The 19,790-nt window shown below is 35.3% G+C and overlaps 1 protein-coding gene across 4 annotated transcripts in view; it reads left to right on the plus strand.

The window, feature by feature from the left end:
- Positions 1 to 19,790, plus strand: part of TANC2 (tetratricopeptide repeat, ankyrin repeat and coiled-coil containing 2) — a 348,234-nt gene that overhangs the window by 214,767 nt on the left and 113,677 nt on the right. For all 4 annotated transcript variants that reach the window (XM_029212661.1, XM_029212662.1, XM_029212663.1 and 1 more), the window contains one exon: positions 9,637 to 9,762. In XM_029212661.1, the coding sequence (XP_029068494.1) occupies positions 9,637 to 9,762 (126 nt within the window). The remainder of the gene's footprint in view (positions 1 to 9,636; positions 9,763 to 19,790) is intronic.

Below are 19,790 nucleotides of genomic sequence, written 5' to 3' on the forward strand. Positions count from 1 at the left end.
ATTAATAAATTGGCATTACCACTTTGTAAAGCTGCTTGGCAAGATCTGTTAAAGGTGTATAAAGCTATATGTGCATGTTATCTAAAACCTAGTGATTCCACTCCTGCATAGACTAGCCATCAAAAATAAGTCCTTATATTCACCAAAAGACAAATATAAGAATGTTCATATCAGTTTTAGTTATAATACCCAAAAGCTGAAATTAATCCACATGTCCATCAACAGTCTTGATGAATTGTGTACAACAATGAAAAAGAATGTACTACTGCTATAGACAACATCGTGGAGAGTGCGCACTTTATGAAGTATGTATATTTATATAAAGTTCAGAAAAACAGACAAAACTATGGCACTTCTGTGGTGAAGAACTAAAGTAGTGGTTACCTTTGATGGGAATATCAATTAAGGGAGCCTTCTATATCTTGATCTGAATGGTGGTTGCATGGGTGTATACATAGATAAAAATTTATTGAGCTAAATACTTAAGATTTATGTACACTGTGTATATAAATTATACCTCAACTTAAAATACATATAAAGTATATATTTAAGCTCTTGTCTTTCTAAAAGGGTTTTCCTTTGTCTTTGGTTTAGAAATAGCAGTCCTAGGTGACATCACTAGATCTTTGAAGAAATACCTATTTTTAGTGTTGATTAAAAATATCCAAATAACTTCAAGAACTGGATGATTTACTTAAGGTGTATCAGAAGTTTGTTCCTTTTTCTTGCAAATAGTATTCCATTGTACGTCTCTACCTCATTTTATCTGTCCATTCACCAAGTTGATGGACATTGAGGTTTTTTCCATTTTTTAGCTATTGTGAATACTGCTGCTATGAACATTCTTGTGCCAGTCTTTGAATGGATATATATTTTCATTTCTCTTGAATAGATACCTAGGATTGGAATTGCTGGATCATAGGGTAAATCTATGTTTAACTTTTTAAGAAACTGCGAAACTGTTTTCCAAAGCGACTGCACCACCCACAGTGTGTGGAGACTCCTGTTTCTCCACCTCCCGTCTGCCATTTGTTATTGTCTTACCTCTTATTATGGTTATTCTAGCAGATGTGAAATGCTGTCTTGTGGTTTTAATTTGCATTTTCCTAGTGACTAATGATGTTGAGTTTATTTTGTGTGCTTATTAGCTATTCATATATCTTCTCTGGTGAAATAACTGTTTTTTATGGGCTGTCTGTCTTCCTATTATTGAGTTGTTAGAATTTGTTGTATATTCTGCATACAAATCCTTATCAGAGATGTGTTTGTAAAATATTTTCTCCCACTCTGTTGCTTATCTTTTTGTTTTCTTATTGATGTATTTTGAAACACAAAATTTTTTTAAATTTTTATTCCTTTATTGAAGTATACTTGATTTACAATGTGTCAGGTGTACAGCAAGGTGTTTCAGTTATACATATATATTTGTATGCTCTTTCAGATTCTTTTCCATTATAGGTTATTACAAGATACTGAATACAGTACCCCGTAGGTCCTTGTTGGTTATCTATTTTATATATAGTAGTGTGTATCTGTTTATCCCAAATTCCAAATTTTTCCCTCCCCCCTCCCTTTCCCCTTTGGTAACCATAAGTTTGTTTTCTATGTCTGTTAAGTCTGTTTCTGTTTTGTAAATGAGTTCATTTGTATCGTTTTTTAGATTCCACATACAAGTGGTATCATATGATACTTGTCTTTCTCTGTCTGACTTACTTCACTTAGTATGATAATCTCTAGGTCCTTCCATGTTGCTGCAAATGGCACTATTTCATTCTTTTTTATGGCTAAGTAGTACTCCATTGTATGTATATACCACATCTTCTTTATCCATTCATCTGAAACACAAAAAATTTGATGACATCAATTTATCAGATTTTTCTTCTGTGGACCATGCTTTTGGTGCCATTTTTTTTAAATCATTTTAACAAAGTAAAACTGTTTATATCAAGTATTATAAAACACTGATTTTTCTTTGTTATTGAAGTTTATTTTAACTCAAGTACTGAAAAATACTTCCTTACATACTTAAATGCTTTCTTCCTTCTTCTTTTCCTTCTACCCTCCCTCATGTTAAAACATAAATAAAAGGGATAATATTAGTCTAAATTGTTATTCCGATAAACCTTAATTATTGATGAGTTTTTCATCTATCACAGTGGTCATCTCATAACACTGGCCTTTCTGGCTAGCAGAGATTTTTCAGATTCTTAAGCAGTACTGATCATGCTTCTTCAATAGATCTGTCCTGGAGAATAGGATTTTATACTGTTGGAGGAGCACTTACTGACTATGTTGAACAAAATACTTCATCAGAGAATTATTTCTTGTCAATGTTGAACGTAATACAAATAGACCTGCTATTGCCTACAGGGCAAGTCATAGGTCAAGGAGTAGTTTGTATGGGAAACCGTGTATCTGTATCTGTAACCATGTTCTGTATCTGGAAACCATGGTTTCAGATCCTCACACAGAGGCAGGAAAGTAAACCAAACGACTCAATTATTTTCAAAATTTAATAGATTATAGGTTGAAAGTGTTTCCAGAATGTAGAAGGACAAAATTACTTTCACCTGCTAACTGTATAATGTGTGTAAATATTTGATAAGACCACAATCTCTAGTAGCTTAAGTGATTAGATACCTCAATCAGTTTTTAAAGTAAATTGTATTAGCTCAGGAGGGTCCTCTCTTCTCATTTTAGCTCTAGATATATATGTTTTCCTTTACTTTCTAATGTACGTAGAAGTGGTTCCCCAAGCTGGGGGAAGATCAAATACTCAAATCTCCTTGGTGAACAGGAATGATTGATGATTTCAAATATGAGATGAGTTTGAAATAGGGAAAAGAGTCAGTATATTTTACTTATTAAATTGTTCTAAGTATATGAATGGGGTTGGGGAGTGATGAATGCCAGTAATAAAAGGCTTTGTTCAAACTCAGCTTTTAAATTTCCTTCTTTTTTAAACTTTATCTCAGTATGAGTGATATAATTATTTATTTTAGAGACCAATTAATGTTGAATAATGATATGAAAATACCATTTTCATCACATTTTTAAAAACCTAGGGAATTAATTGTTTAATTGGTCCTTGCTGTGTTATAGACTTCTCCCCAGCTGGGGAAGAGAAGCATCCTCTTTAGCTTGAGCTTTGTGGCATCTTTACAGGACCACATTTGTCACGACCAGGAAATTGTCAAGGAATTATATGGGGCTGATGCTGGATTGAACTCTGAGGAGTAAAACTGTGTTATTCCATAATTCTTGATTTTAAAGAGAATTGGAAAGGATGTGTGGCTTTTATAACACTTTTATTTTCAGGGAATGGAGTCAGCACATATAAAATGTTTATAGTGATTTATTTTTTTTAATATTTTCTGAGATTTTAACTCACTACAATGTATTGAAGTAACATATGTAATGAAATTTTTTAAACAATCATGTACTTTTTGTTGATTACTAAAGTAGGTCTGATTGAATAAATATATTGGTCAGTTAGATTTAGCTATATACCTTTAGCAACATAAAGATTCTTAAACAAGTGAAGTCTAAAGTTAATGTACCAATTAAAAGCTCCATATACCACAAATGAAAATAGTACTATTTACTGAAAACATAAAAACTTTTATCTTGAATGATTGAAGTGATTAAAGGTGAGTTTTGGCAGTCTAGCATTAAAGGTTGGGTTTTTCCTGGAGCAGCTCAGTTTTCTGAATATAAATTTAGAAGTTTATGCACCTTTAAATTAAAATCGTAAGATATGAAAAAATAAAAACTGTCTTTTATTGTTTTCAAAATGTAAATCACTGTTGCATATTTTTAAGCCTGTTGTGTTGGAAGGAAGCAGAGAACCCTTGTGGACTTGTGGTTGCATGGCAGAAATTATCAGAGTAGGCTGTCTGTGGTCATCTTTGATGTCTTAAAATGAGATTGGCAATGAATTGGAGGGATATGAGAAGCAGGAAATGTTCACTTACAACAGCTGTCCTCAGTGCTTTGTGTGAAAATGAAGAGTCTATCAGGGAAACATGCAAACAACAGAAGTCAGTTAAAATATAAACTCTCACCATCTGCTTCTTAATGTTTGGTGCTGCACATTTTCGTAAGAGAAGGATCTTAAGAATCAGGTAAATGCAAAATGGGAATCCTGGGGGATTTAAATGAATCCAATTGGAAACTGTAATAAAGATTTTACCAAAAAAAATAAAATCAGAAATGGGCTTTCCTGCAGTCAGAATGTTGGCTTTATGAACCAAGGGTATAAGAACAGCAGAGTGGCTTCTTGCCCAGGCTGTAGCAAACATAAAGTGTCATTCCAGGCTCCCTGCTCAGGTCAGCCAGAATGGCAATTGTGCTACTAAAATCTGTTTGCATTAGTGGCAACTGATAGAAGAAGAAACAATTTAAACTGATTCCAAACTCTGTAATACAGAGTTGCCTCTGGAATGTTTTGTACCAAATGTCATCTGCTGGATTTCTTCCTGCCCACTTGTGTATTAAATTCAAAAAGTATGTCAGTTAAATGTTCTGTAAATGAGTCAGCTGTTCCAATCTGATGAAATCTCAGAAAAATATATGCTCCCTTTTTCCACTTCCCTCTTCCTTCTCTGAAAACAAGGATTTTTAATGACATAGATTTTATGGGCTTACTTTTTTAAAGCATTTTCTTTTTACATAAAACTTTTTATTGTTGACTTGTTTTTCCTATTTCATCAGTTCACTTCAACTTACCTGACTAATTCTTATATTTGTATCTAGAAAGTGTTCATTAAATATTATAGTATTGATTTAATTTGACAGAATTATCTCAAAAAAATTGCCAGGACAATTTCACAGTAAGAGTAGCACTACAAGGTGGGAATATATGTGTCCCTATAGATCTATCACTGGTGTTTTTATGGGATGATGATGTACAAGGCATTGTTGTTATAGCCATCTCCTTCATCCTTAGCTTTCAGATAACCCAGTGAGACAAAACCTAATTTGTTATTCATTGATTGTTTAAATATAGGCAAAACACAACGTGTATGTTAAATACAATTATTTAGTCATTAGAATAGCACTTATTGAGCATATGCTATATATGCCAGGCACTCTTCTAAGCACTTGAGAATCATCAATAAACAAAACAAAGATTCTCACCCTCGTGGAACTTACATTCTCACCAGGGAAAGTAAAATAAACAGAATAAATAAGTAATTTATATAGTATTCAATACAGTAGAAAGTGATACGTGTTATAGAAAAAAGTAAAGGATCAGCAGTACCTGAAGAAAGATTTTATGAACATCATTGGAGCCAAGCATATTACCATAGTGATGTCTGTTAAACATTAAGCAGAGCAATGAGGAAGGTGAGGATAGAGCCAGACAGATTTCTAAATCTAAGTAGGACTAGCCTGGAATTTAGTTCTGTATTGAGCATTACATGCAGGGCACTCTGATTTACTCTAAAGGAATGTAGTTATCAAAGATGAATCAGACATTTCCTAGTTGCCCTCAAGAATCTACCATAATCTAGTAAGGGAAGACAGACATGTAAACAATTAGCTGAATAACAAAAGTTCTAATTAGCCATATATGTATATGGTTGCTGAAAGGGAGAAGCAATTAATTCTGCCTGGGGGATCTATCAGGGAAGCAGAAAAAGTGTAGCCTGAGCAAATTTTGACAATGAGTGAGATGTTTGGCAAAGTATGACAAAGACTTTTTCTCAGAAATTGGCTTGCAAATAGAAAAGAGTCATGTGACTACGCCGCCGGAGAGTACAACTACATACAATTAGTGAAACAAAGGCCACAGCGCATAGAATTTCAGATCTCCTGGCTGATCTTTCCAGTATTTGTCTGCTAAGTCTTTAAATACTATATTTGAAGGGACAAGAATTTTGAAAATGATGAAGCAGAAAGAAACTGAAAATAAGACTAAGGAAAACAATTTAATAAGGAAAAGAGGCAGTAAAGAAATTATTTTGGATTATTTGATAAAATAGTGATAGATTCAGAGATCAGAGAAAAAGATATTATTGCCAAAATAAGAAAAAGAATGAATGTTTTAAGAGACTTAGGTAACACTAACCATAACTCAATTGCAGTCTAGAATAAAGCAGTAGTTCCCCATTGGCTGGTTCAGAGCTATAGTGCTTGATATCGAATATTTCTGCTTTTCCTTAGTTCAGTTTGCCTGTGAGTATTTGGAGTTGTAAAGGACTGACCTGTTTTTCAGTTCGGTTATTGCAATATTTTTTCTTTTTCTTCTAATGTCATTTATCTGAAATGAGAAATGTGCTGATTCCAAAATATATTTTACTACATTTCTTGGTTTTGTGAAAAAAAGCAATAGAACAACTGATGTTCATTTTTCTAGGAATTACTATGGTAAAGCTTAGTTTAGTAAAACTTGTTAAGTTCACAGTAAACATTTACATTTTATAAAAGCTGTCAGTAGCTCTTCATTTAATATAAGAAGTTGAACCTGTGAAACGAAGGCTGTGCCAGAAGATTTTTTTAATACAAAGAAATTAAAATGGATTGTGTAACTGTTATTTAACTTAAATCTATACTCCAAGTATAGATCTCCCATAGTTTAATCTTTAAAAGATTCATAGATGGATATAACGTATAAAAGGGAAAGACTTTAGGCTTCTTTTTTTAACAAAGCTTTTGCTGCACTTCATGTTGTGTATTTCTATATCATTCTGCCTACTGTTAATGAAATATATATATTCTCTTTTTATTAAAACATATCAAACCATCTTAGTGTGTTAGCATATAGAACCATTTTAGTAAAAGTACCCTGCTAGAACCTTGCTTTAAAATCATATAATGTACCATTAATATTGCCATAATGATAACCAGAAATTTCTATCACTCATCCAGCTGTTACAGTTTTTATTTGAATTTTGTTTTAATGTGAATAAGAGAAAATAAAAAATTCTCATTGTCATTGGTCTTTTCATATTACTCTTCAGTTTATCAGCTTAAAAAGTACCTTATAAGTATTTTTCTTATTAAAAAAATAACAAATTTGGACTTTTGTTTGTTCTTTTGTTTCTTCTGCAGAAAATTTTGAAGTGCAGAGATTTATTGGTCTGTGACATGCAGGGCACCTTACTATGCATTGGCAAGGCCTTTATTGCCCAGGTTTGATAACTGCTCTTTGAAACCATAAAAAAACAGAGAATTGAGGGAAAGTGACAAAGATGAAGAAGGAATGAAAAATAAGCTTTTTAAGAAAGAATTAGATTTGTTTAGGTTTAAAAGGAGAGGAGGGTACAGTGCAAATAGTGCTCACTGGATTGAGAGTTAAGATAGCTGGTTTCCAGGCCTGGCTCTCCAGTGAATAAGTGAGTCACTGCAGATAAATGACTTCACTGTCTCCTAAACTGTGAAAGGAAGGGATCTGACTAGATTGGGGTCAGCTAGTATTTTAGGCTTTGCAGGCCATATGGTCTGTGTTGAAACCATTCAACTCTATGGTAAACAGCTATTTAAACAAAGAGGCAAGGCTGTGTTCCAGTAAAACTTTATGCGACAGGCCAGATTTCATCCACAGGCCATAGTTTGCTGACCTCTAGTCTAGATGGCCTTTAAAACATCTTTTACATCTGTGTTCTGTGATATTGCTTTATTATCAACATCACATAGTAAAAGAATTGCTGTTCAGTTATTTTCTATGCTATCTCAGCCAGGGGCTAGCCAGGAGACAGAAACCACACAGATATTTTAACAGAAGATGTTATACATAAAGAATTGTTAACTAGGTTTTAAAGAACTGAAAAGGTAAAAGAGAACACTGAGATATCATGGACTTAGCAACTTCAGAAAGCAGCTACCACTTCTGAGCCTGTAAATGAGAAGAGGTTGGGATTATTAAACCATAGAAGCTTGGGGGAGAGGCCCCACAAAGCTGAAACAAACATCTCTGTGAAGGGGCCATGCTCAGCTGATGCTAATATTTCTGAGCTCCAAGGAGGGCTCTGTGGGGACAGGACTTCTGGGGGCTGCCCACCCCCCACCTTTTTTTTTTTTTTTTGGTAGCTACACACATATGGATAAAGAACCTAGCAAAAGAAAATAGACTTTGGTTAAAACAGGAGGGATTGTATGAAACATAAGAAAGAACTAATTCACAGAACCAAATTAGAACCAGTGGGGATGGTGTAATTGTCCCCAGTGTTTTTAAATAAGAGATTAGAAAGTTATCTATTCTGGATAAATTTCAGAATGCAGAAATCGAGATTATCTTTCATTCTTCTGATATTTATTCTCTTCCTCTCTCTGGTGTGTCATGTGTCATTTGGCTTCCCTTTCTTGGTTTAAGTTCCCTGGACTAGCTTTCAAAGACTTTTATTTCCTTATAGAAACTATATGTATAATTTGGATAAATTCCTTTTGTGTGGGTTTCCGGTAGATCCAGGTAAATAAGACAGTTGGGGTAATTGAAGGGTGAGGGGAATATACGTCTCTTGCACTTGTTCTTATTCTTTTCTCTCTTCCTCCCCCTCTCTTCGATTTTCTCCATCTTTTCTCTCTCTTTTTCAGCTCATGGAGCACTTTGTAACTGACTTTGTGCCATTTATCATAGCCCTCTTTATGTTATTGTTATGTCTTACCTTGACTGAGGATGTGGACATTGCTTCACTGGAGCTCAGCAGCCAAGAGTGATCTCAGCTTGCTTCCTTTCACCCACTCCAAAATATCACAGAGGTAGACTAGCAATGAAGCCAGCGAGGGCACCAAGAACAGAGCCTGGCACACAGGAGTCTCTCAGTAAATAATTGTCATGGAATTACTGAACTAACCCCCAGCACAGTATCTGACATAGTTGGCAACAGATTGAATTAACGGTTTAATTAATCACGTATGAGCTCTAAATAACCATTTTCTGATGGAAGTTTGGGGGTTTTTTTCTTTCTTGTTAAAAGCTTTTTGTCTTCAGCACTTCCTGATTCTTGGACTCAATAGCTCTCAGTATGTAGCAGTGCCGTTTTACCCCCATCTTCTGCCATTTTCTCTGTCTCTTTTGTGGCTAGGTTAGGGGTTAAAGGATTTATAGATGCAGTGGGAAGCCACTGTTGCTTGACCTTCATCTTCAGAGAGCAACAACACGTTCTTTGGAATTCATAGACATTGGCAGTTCCCTAAATGCTATTTGGCAATTCTCTGTCCATTGTCCCAGGTGCCTGCCTTTCCATTATATACATATATATACACACATGTGAAAATTGTTTTTAGGATGTTTTCATATTTCATTCTTTACCGTGAATGAGAAATGTTGGAAATAGAGCTTCATGGTTCTTTTCTAGCTTAATATAATTTGGAACAGATTTCTGCACTGATGTTTATACAGATGGGATTTGTGACCCAAAAGAAGCAAAAACTAATAGTCTTTGTTGCCAGGTACTAATGTGTTTGCCAACTTGTTGCTAGTATTCTCTATAAGCTCAGGCATTTGATAGTAGTGAAGGAGCCGCAGACAACTCTTGACATGTTTTCCTGGCACATGTTCCAGACACTGATGAGGACTTGGAGTTGAGCAAATTCTCAGTAAATGTATCTGCTCTGATTCCGAAGTCTGGAGATACAGACTGACAGTTTTCTAAACTTAGGTATTCTGACTAAACTCTTCTGTCTTATCAGCCACAAGCTCCACCCACTTGGAGGACCTCGCTTACCTGGATGAGCAGAGACATACACCTTTGAGAACTTCTCTTCGAATGCCAAGACAGAGCATGGCCGGTGCTCGCACACAACAGGATTTAAGAGGTTAGAACCACAAGAGGGCTTTGCATGGGGATGCCCAGGGGAAAATGGAAATGGGCAGTAGGCAAAAAGTTCCTTTGTTTCCAACTTCCACACCTATTTAAGCCTCCCTTAAGTGAGCATGTAACCAGTTCATTTCTGCTGAATCTAGAGAGCAAGATGAACACAAATACATTGTACTCATCATCATAGAAAGGCAGTGTAATTACCAACAGTTGGAAGCATTGATTCCTTGAAATTCTGAAAGAAAACAAGTGGAAAGGGCTGGGGTTGATGGGGGAAATAACCTTTTTAAGGTCTTGGGTTTTAGAAGTAATTGTTGACCAGTTTCAGCCCTAGCCCTATTGCAGGTGAACTTGATGCTGCTAATTTGTTTCACTAGAGAATGCATTTCATTTACATTCTAGTGGCCATTTCTAGTGACATACAGTACTTTTATTTTCTTAGAATTTTACTGCTTCTAGTCCTGTCCTGGCAACATCTAAACAACTTATCCTTTTCCCATTCAGACACCTGTTTCTTTACACCCTTTGTGCATGCTACATGCTTCTGCAGTCAGGAACCTGATGTTTTTGAAGACTTTTCATTTTGTTATAACCACAGTCTAGTTGAGAGGCCTGTTATTGGTGTCTCTGCTTGTGCCTCTTGTTTGTTCAAGTGAACCAAACTGTCTGTGATAGTCTTAACAGATGGTCTGCTTTCTCTAGTATCTAGTAATCCATAGCTCTACTACATCAGGTGCATTATTTATTTTATCTTATAGATTATTTGCATCTTTGCTTTGCTCTTCTCCTCACCCCTTGTCCTGTGCCCTACTCTAATCTGTGTAGTGCCACATGCATAACTCACACAGGAGGGGACTCAAACATGCCTGCTGTCCATTCTGGAAGTCATTATGCTGACCATTTTTCACTGATGGCTCAGAAACTAGGAGTATAAAATAATTAGTTGTATTGCTACAATTACCATACCTCCCATCAACAGTGGTGAGTTGATGGCCTTAGTCATGGTTTTAGTTCCCAATCCTATCCATCCTGCTTGCCGTTTCTTAAGTTAGCCACATCTTAGTTGCTTATCCCAGAAAGTGGAATTATGTCAAGTATTACTTTAGTGCTGCTATACTGATCATGTCCAAAGCCTGAATAACTTTATTCAAAGGCCAACTAAATTATTTGTGCCATGACCAGAAGGCATAACCGTAATAAAGAAGATGGGATATAACTATTGATCTGTATAGACCTTCAGATTTGATTGAAAATCTGCCACATTGGCATCACCTTGCATTGCATTACTGAAAAACATACTGACATTGTTGATTTTATTTTCTGCTTTGCTAGTCATTGAATAATGGATTTTATACTACATCAAAAACAAAATTAATGACAGATTTCAGCTATGTATTTTTGAGAACTCTTCATGTTGGGTTTTATTGATACTTGATGACACATGTCTACTTCCAGTATCTAAAGATTTTAGTAAGGTCTTCGACGGATACATTCTGGTGAGCTTGATGTTTACACATAGATATCAGCTGTGTATAGAATACAACGAAAATCTTTTCCATTTCACTGAGCTTCAGCCTAAACATTCAGTAAAACCAAAGTGCCTCCAAAGATTTTTCCAAAGCATACCTAAATCTTTAGGAAGCTCTCCACCTGAATAATGCATTCCTAACAAAACTAATTTCATATCCCTTGCAGATAGGGTTTCAACTTACTGCTTACATTAATACTTAAAGATGGAGTTTGTCCGTTGATGAGTGTGCTGTGGTATTAGTGTTTCAGTTCCTTAAAGCTGTCTTTTCTTTCAATAAGTTTTCTTTTAGCAGTCCAAAGGGTTGGAACATGCCATCCAGTTGAGTGTATTAATCCATAAGAGACAGGGTGTTTACTAAGCAGTATTTTATCTTCTAAAATTAGCATACTTTAATTTAGAACTTTGAAGCCCTAGACAATAACCTTCCCTCAAAAACATGTTATCTTGATTACTATTTACAAATGAACTCTGTAGCTTAGACATTAACAAGAAAGGAAAGCAAACTTGGACAGATTTTCCTTGTGTTTCTGTAGACCTGTTTGGCAAGCCTTTATAACTTGTGGTTATTATATCCGAAACAGTACACTTTACTATAGAAACAGAATCATATTGTTTTCCTGGTATAATTTTAAAAAATCATGTCACATCATGTTTTCTACTTTTATTTTAAGGAACATACAAATTGCAGTCGTATTTCAGTTTTATATCTTCCGCTAACTCTGGTTATGATTGAAGTAAAACAGCTTTACCCCAAAAAAGTAATAAAGTGATTGAAAACTTTTTTTAGTGTACATTAAGGTATCTCTTTCTACATTAGAGGTATATCTTTCTGTATTTTAAAGTATAACTCAAACAAGTCCTATGAAATAGTTTTTAAATCACAATTCCGGTTTTAAATGACCCTGGATCTTCAGAAGAAGGTAGTCATGTACACTGTAGTATATCCAGTGGGTACTAAATTAACTGACTGATTTCAAGTACAGAGATTATCTGAAGTAAAATCACTGTAATATATGAAGAGATGGCAAGCATTTATTGGGCCCTTCATACAGGCAGTCCTGCACTATTTTGTTCAGAGCAGTGGTTCTCAAACTTTTTGGTCCCAGGACCTCTTTCCACCTTAAAAAATTATTGAGGACCCTAAAAAGCTTGTGTTATATGAGTTGTATTGATTGATATTTACCATATTAAATTAGAACTGATAAATTGTTAAAATACCTATTCTTTTTTTTTTTTTAATAGTATACACATTAAGTGTTAATGTAAGCTCTGGAAAATTCCACCCTACCCTTGTGAGAGAATAAGAGTGGAAAAAGACAAATAATCTCTTAATATTATGAAAATAGTTTTGCCTTTGTGGACCCGTGAAAGTGTCTTGAGAAGCCCCAGGGGTCCCAAGATCACACTAAGAAAGACTGGTTTAGAGGATACCACTGTAACTGAAGATAAGTTTTATGCCTTTAAGGATCACGCAGCCTGTTTACAGAAATGTGGAAAAGTGTAGTTTGAGAGTTGGTTAGAAGTTATTCATGAACATGGTTTAATAGTACAGGCATAGTTCATTTAACAGTTATCTTAATAATAACTGCAGTTGTTTGATCATAATAATAGTCTTTTGACTGCTGAAGCAGAAGTTGCTGAGGTAACCCATCAGCTACAGTTTGGATCTTCAAGTTCAGTATTAACATTAACATTTGCTTCATTAGTAAAAAGTCTTTTTTTTTTTTTTTACTTCTCAAGACAGCTGTTTTGAACAACTGTTCTCCCAAAATTGATGTTTCCAGAGACCCAGCCCAACAGTGGGGAGGAGGTCACATAAGTGCACTGTCCAGGATCTTAGTGCAGCAAGTCAGTAGATTTCTAGCTGTCAACCATCCAAGAGCTTGAGCTCCAATGACAAAATAGTTACAGTAGATTGTGTCCTAATGCAGAGTATACAGCTAGTTAACCTACTACATGTGCCTTTTAAGTCCCAAAGCCTAATAATGTCCTTGACAGATATTAATTTGAAATCTTAAAGTTTTTAAGTCAAGTTTTAAAAATTATTTTCAGGGTCCATTTTTAATTTAATCACCTTGTGTAAATGTGGGGTCATGCTAGACCTGAAACCTCTCACTCTCTCTGACCACCTTAATGGAATCTCTTTTTACCCAGATAAAGAAACTGTTTACTGTCCAGTAAAAGGGAAGAAGAGGATGTTGGTTTTTATGGATAAATGTAATAAATCTGAAGAAAGAATATATAAATGGAACCAAGGGAAGTTAAAATACACAAAGCAGGGCTTCCCTGGCGACGCAGTGGTTGAGAGTCCGCCTGCCGATGCAGGGGACACGGGTTCGTGCCCCGGTCCGGGAAGATCCCACATGCCGCAGAGCGGCTGGGCCCGTGAGCCATGGCCGCTGAGCCTGCGCGTCCGGAGCCTGTGCTCCGCAACGGGAGAGGCCACAACAGTGAGAGGCCTGCGTACCGGGGGAAAAAAAAAAAAATACACAAAGCAAATCATAGCATAATGACTTTGAATAGTAGCTCCTTGGGGTAAATTAACAACAGATTATTATTGATAAGACTCTGGAACCTGCCTGATATGAAATCATCATCGCACTATTCTGCTTAAAGAGATTATACATTCCTAATTGAAACTTCATTTCTCAATATGTGTTGGTTTCCTTAGGACTTTTACTAAATCCCATTACATAAATGGCCATTCACAGGCATTGGATTTAATCAATAGCTGCTTTAATAGATACTAGGTTGGGGGCGTATGTGCAAATGATGGTCTGACTCATTGGCAGAACTGATGTGAAATTGACCCTGACACAGTTAACTTGGCTTTGTCAAAGCAAAAAATGGGATTTTTATCAAATAAAATCAGTGTTTCATGCCATTTGTGAGTCCCCTACTTTTCCAAAACAATGAATCCTTTCTGAAGATGGCTAAGATGTATGTCATGAAGCCAATAATCTTGCATTAGCCTACTGAGTCATACATCCCTGAGGTTGCTTAGTCATCTTGATCATTGCCTGGCTAGCTCACATTTACAAGGGAATATTTCCATCAGTCTTTTCTATCTCACTGGTCATTGTTTTATTTTTACAAGATAAAATTTCTTTCTTTTTAGGTAAATCGAAAATCCAGAGATAAAGTTGCACACACATAACTGCCTGTATATAAATATTGGGGTAGATTGTAAGCTTTAGTTGTATGAGGTGATCCTCTCACCTCCAGCCAGCTCTTTTGCAAAGTACCCTAAAATTTGAAAATGCAGTACTCAAACTGGATGTCTTTGTCTGCTAGAAAACTGATTTATACTTTTTGGAGTAGTCTAGCTGTAGTTTTTTAAAGCAGATCACTGCTTGTTAAAGTAGCTCCAGATCAGTACACAGATCTGGTTTTTATATAAACCAGCTTTAGTTGGTAAATCTGTCTTAAAATTTGAAAGCACAAACAGTGGCTAATATACAACAAAGTTCCTCCACAAGACCTGAAAGGGAAAATTAGCCTTTGGGAAAGAGAAGAGTCTATAAACCATTTAATCTTCTAACAGGGCACGTATTGACCTCTCGCATTAAATAACACATTACTTAAAGAAAGGCTGTGGAGTAACATGAAAGAAATTCTAATCATGATTTCTAGTTCTGCAAGAATAAATCACTGAAAATATTTTTAAATGCCTTAAGTGCAATAAAGAAAAATAACTATTAAGCCATTTTTATGTTTTGATCTAAATTAGATTTAAAGAATAGCTTCCCAGTTAATCTTTCTATCATTATTTTCTCCAAAAGTGACTAAATCTTATTAAACTAACCGTAATGCCAGTAAATTTATTCAGGTAACACTTTGTAAAACATTTTTGATTCAGTAAAATGATCTAAGCGTTCCAATCTTGCAGTATGTAATAAAAGATTTTTTGTGTAATAACTTCCCCAGATACTAATAAAATATAGCACAGGAGAATTTCCTTTGTAGGGCCATAGCTATTTCATCACTGAGTGTTCACTTTAAAAATGTTGAATCTGGGTTTCCCTGATGGTGCAGTGGTTAAGAATCCGCCTGCAAATGCAGGTGATACGGGTTCGATCCCTGGTCCAGGAAGACCCCACATGCCGCGGAGCAACTAAGCCCGTGCGCCACAACTACTGAGCCTGTGCTCTAGAGCCCGTGAGCCACAACTGCTGAGCCCATGTGCCACAACTACTGAAGCCCGCACGCCTAGAGCCTGTGCTCCGCAATAAGAGAAACCACCACAATGAGAAGCCTGCACACTGCAACACAGAGTAGCCCCCCGCTCACCACAGCTAGAGAAAGCCTGCGTGCAGCAACAAAGACCCAACACAGCCAATTAATTAATTAATTTTTTAAGTTTAATCTTAAATTTCAAGTAATTAGCCAGTTCTGATTCCCCAATAAAAATCTCACCTTCAAGACCAACAATCTAATAGCACAAAACTATGTTGACATAGTTATATAATTCTTTTATCAGATGTTTCACATTTTTAAAGGTTTACCATTCTTATACTTTCCCCACATTTTGAGAGATTAAATGTGAGGAAACATGTGAAAAGTAGCAACATTTAGGAGAATTGGATTTTCCCTATTTCTTCCACTATTTTTCAAGGATCATTGTTCCCTTCCTGAAAATTCCACTCAGCAATGATTCCAGGTTTTTCTCAACAAATGTTTTTCTATAAGACCGATGTCAGAAAGCTGAAGTTTAATATACAAGTTTTTCAGAGACTCAAAGTATTATTTTCAAGAGGCAAATAAGCCTTTTCCCTTTTTTATCCCCACATTAGTAGAATACAGTAGACTTCTTAAAACACTAAGACAAATGCTGAGAATGGGGCACTTTTAAACAGATAAAAATGATAGCTTACATTTATTGGAGTTCTTATTCTTTATAGACCCAGTGTTAAGAGCTTTAAACATGTTATTTAATCCTCACAATGCTTTGATGCAAGTGGGGTAGTAAGGAAACTGGGACTTAGAGAGATTAAGTAACTTGCTTAGAGTTACAGGTCTAGTAATTGGCAGTGCAAGGATTCATTTCATATGTGGAAGACTCTGGAGCCTGTGCTCTTAACCACCATGCTATCCTATGTCATAGACAATATAATATAAAAAGCTTTAAGTAATATAATAATAGCAATACGATGGCTTATTGTACATAGTTCAGTACACCGGGGTGTTAGGGATGGGAAACAGTTGCATATAAACACTAATTGCCGGATGGTGGTTGCTAAGACCTGCAGGGAGTGGAAAACGGAGAGTTGCTGTTGATTGGGCATATAAAGTTTGAGTCATGCAAGATGAAAAAGTTCTAGGGATCTGATGTACAACATTGTGCTTATTGTTAATCATCTCATATGATTATTTGCCATCAAATATCTTTTTTAGTCAAGTGTCTGTTCAAATATTTTGTCCCCTTTTATTGGATGGTTTCTTTTCTTATTAATGAGTTTCAAGGATTTGTTATATAATTTGGATACAAGTCCTTTATCAGATGGGTACTTTGCAAATATGTTTTCCCAGTTTTTGGCTTGTCTTTTCATTCTCTTAACAGTATCTTTTAAAGAACAGAAGTTTTTAGAAGTCCAGTTTATGAATTTTTGCCTTTGATGGATTGTTCTTCTGGTGTTGTATCTAAGATTTCTTTGACAAACCCAAAGTTACAAATATTTTCTCCTGTATTCTAGATGTTTTACAGTTTTAGGTTTTACGTTTAGGTCTGTGATTGATTTTGAGTTAATTTTTGTATGTGGTGCAGTGCATGATATGTATCAAAGTTTTCTGGGTTTTTGTTTTTCGCATGTAGATATACAACTGTTCTAACATCATTTGTTGCAAATACTGTTCTTCCTCTACGGAATTCCTTTTGCACCTTTGCACTGTCAAAAATCAGTCATCCATATATGTATGGATCTGTTTCTGGACTGCTTCTGTTCCATTCATCTGTTTGTCTTATCTTAATACTAATACCACACCTTCTTGATTACTGTAGCTTTATAATAAAGCTTAAAATCAGGTATTGTTAACCTTCCAATGTTGTTGTTCATTTTCAGAATTGTTTTGGCTATTCCAGGTTCTTTGTATTTCCATATGAAACCTTGTAAATTTCTACCCATAAAGCCTGCTGGAATTTTGATGGGGATTGCATTGGATCTGTAGATCAATTTGAGGAAAACTGACTTCTTATCAATGTTGAATCTTCCAATCCATGAACATAATATATCTCTCCATTCATTTAGGTTTTCCTTAACTTCTCTCAGCAATGTTTTGTAGATGTACAGAGGTTGAACATATTTTGTCATATTTATCCTTCAGTATTTCATATTTCTTACGCTATTATAAATAGTATTGCTTTCTGTTTCTAATTGTTCATTGCTAGTGAACAATTACATAGAAGTACTATTGATTTTTGTATATTGCTTCTGAATATCCTGAAACCTTGCTATTGCTTCTGTATCCTGAAACCTTGCTAAACTCATTTATTATTTCTAATGACTTTTTTTTTTTTTGCGGTACGCGGGCCTCTCACTGTCGTGGCCTCTCCCATTGCGGAGCACAGGCTCCGGACGTGCAGGCTCAGCGGCCATGGCTCACAGGCCTAGCCGCTCCGCGGCATGTGGGATCTTCCCGGACCGGGGCACGAACCTGTGTCCCCTGCATTGGCAGGTGAACTCTCAACCACTGCGCCACCAGGGAAGCCCCCTGTAATGACTTTTTTATAGATTCCATAGGATTTTCTACATTAAGATAATCATATAGTCTGCAAACATAGTTTTACTTCTTCCTTTTTCTTTTTCTTATCTTGTGACTCTGACTAGAACTAGTACATTGTTGAATAGAAGCAAAGAGAGCAGAAATCCTTACCTTATTCTGATCTTTGAGAGAAAGCATTCAGTCTTTCACCATGAGATACGTTAGTGATAGGTTTTCAGTAGATGCACTTTATCAGGTTGAGGTTGTTCCCCTACTATTGTTAGTTTGTAAGAGTTGTTTGATTTTTTATTTTTTAATCAGGAGTTTATGTTGGATTTTGTCAAGTGGTTTTTCTATATCTGTGGAAATAATCATATGGTTTTCTTTTTTGCTTTACTAATATGATGAATTACATTGATTTTTCAAATGTTAAGCCAACTTTGAATTCCTAGTATAAAATCCACTTAATCATGGTGTATTTTTTTATATTGGCTTCAATTTACTATAATTTTTATATATTTTTTTCATCTGTGTTCATGAGATATATTGGGTTATAGTTTTCTTGCAATGCCTTTGTCTGGTTTTAATACCATAGTAATGAGAAAGTATTCTCTCCTCTTTAGTTTTATAAAGAGTTTGTGTAAAATAGATGTTATTTCTTCCTTAAATGATTGGTTTTTGCTCATGAAGCCATCAGGGTCTGCAGTTTTAATTATGGGAAGGTTTTAACTATCAATTCAATTACTTTAGTAGATATAGGCTATTCAGGTCACGTGTGGGTTTTTTTAGTGGGCTTCATTAGTTTGTGTCTTTCAAGAAATTTGTCTATTTTATATAACCTGTTGAATTTATTGGTGTAAAATTGTTCATAGTTATCTCTTACCCTTTTCATCTGTAGTCATGTTACCCCTCATTCTTGATTCTATCCTTATTGATATGTCTTCTCTTTCTTTCCTTATTAGTCTGCTTAGAGATTTATCAGTTTTATTGAGCTTATTAAATCTTTTATTTTCATTAATTTTTCTGTTGTTTTTCTGTTTACTGTTTTATTTCCACTCCGATTTTTATTATTTCCTTTCTTCTGCTTGCTTTGGGATTTTTTTCTTTATTTGCTAATTTGCTAAGGTAAACGGTGAGGTCATTGACATAGACCTTTCTTCTATTCTAATATAGACATTTTAATGCTATAAATTCCCCTGTTAAGTACTGCTTTAGCTGTATTTCACAGATTTTGTATTTTCACTTTCATCCAGTTCAAAATACTAATTTGCTTTTTGATTTCTTCTTCATCTCATGGATATTTCTGGGGAATTTCCAGATATATTTCTGCTGTTGATTTCTAACTTAGTTCTGTTATGGTCAAAGAACACACTTTGAACAGCATGAATTCTTTTAAATTTATCCAGAATTTTTCATGAGCCAGAATATGGTCTATCTTGGTAAATTTTTCAAGGCCTTTATAATACTTGTGTCTGGGGTGTCCCTCAGGTTCACTGATTCACTAGGAGGACTCACAGTACTCAGCATATAGTCATTCCCATAGCTATGCTTTATTACAGTAGAATGATACAAAACAAAATCAGCAAAGGGAAAGGTAGATGGGCAAAAGTACAGAGGAAAGTGGACACAAGCTTCCAAGTGTTCTCTCTCAGTGAAGTCACACAACATGCACTTAATTCCTCCAGCAATAAGTTGTGACCTGTGTGAAATGTCTACCAGGAGATCTCATTAGAGATTCAGTGCCCAAGATTTTTATGGGGGTCTGGTCACATAGACCTCCTTGCCTAAAAAAAAAT

This window comes from Monodon monoceros, unplaced genomic scaffold (genome assembly GCF_005190385.1).
Source record: "Monodon monoceros isolate NGI ecotype Baffin Bay Population unplaced genomic scaffold, NGI_Narwhal_1 Super_Scaffold_9, whole genome shotgun sequence".
In the NCBI taxonomy this organism is placed as follows: domain Eukaryota; kingdom Metazoa; phylum Chordata; class Mammalia; order Artiodactyla; family Monodontidae; genus Monodon; species Monodon monoceros.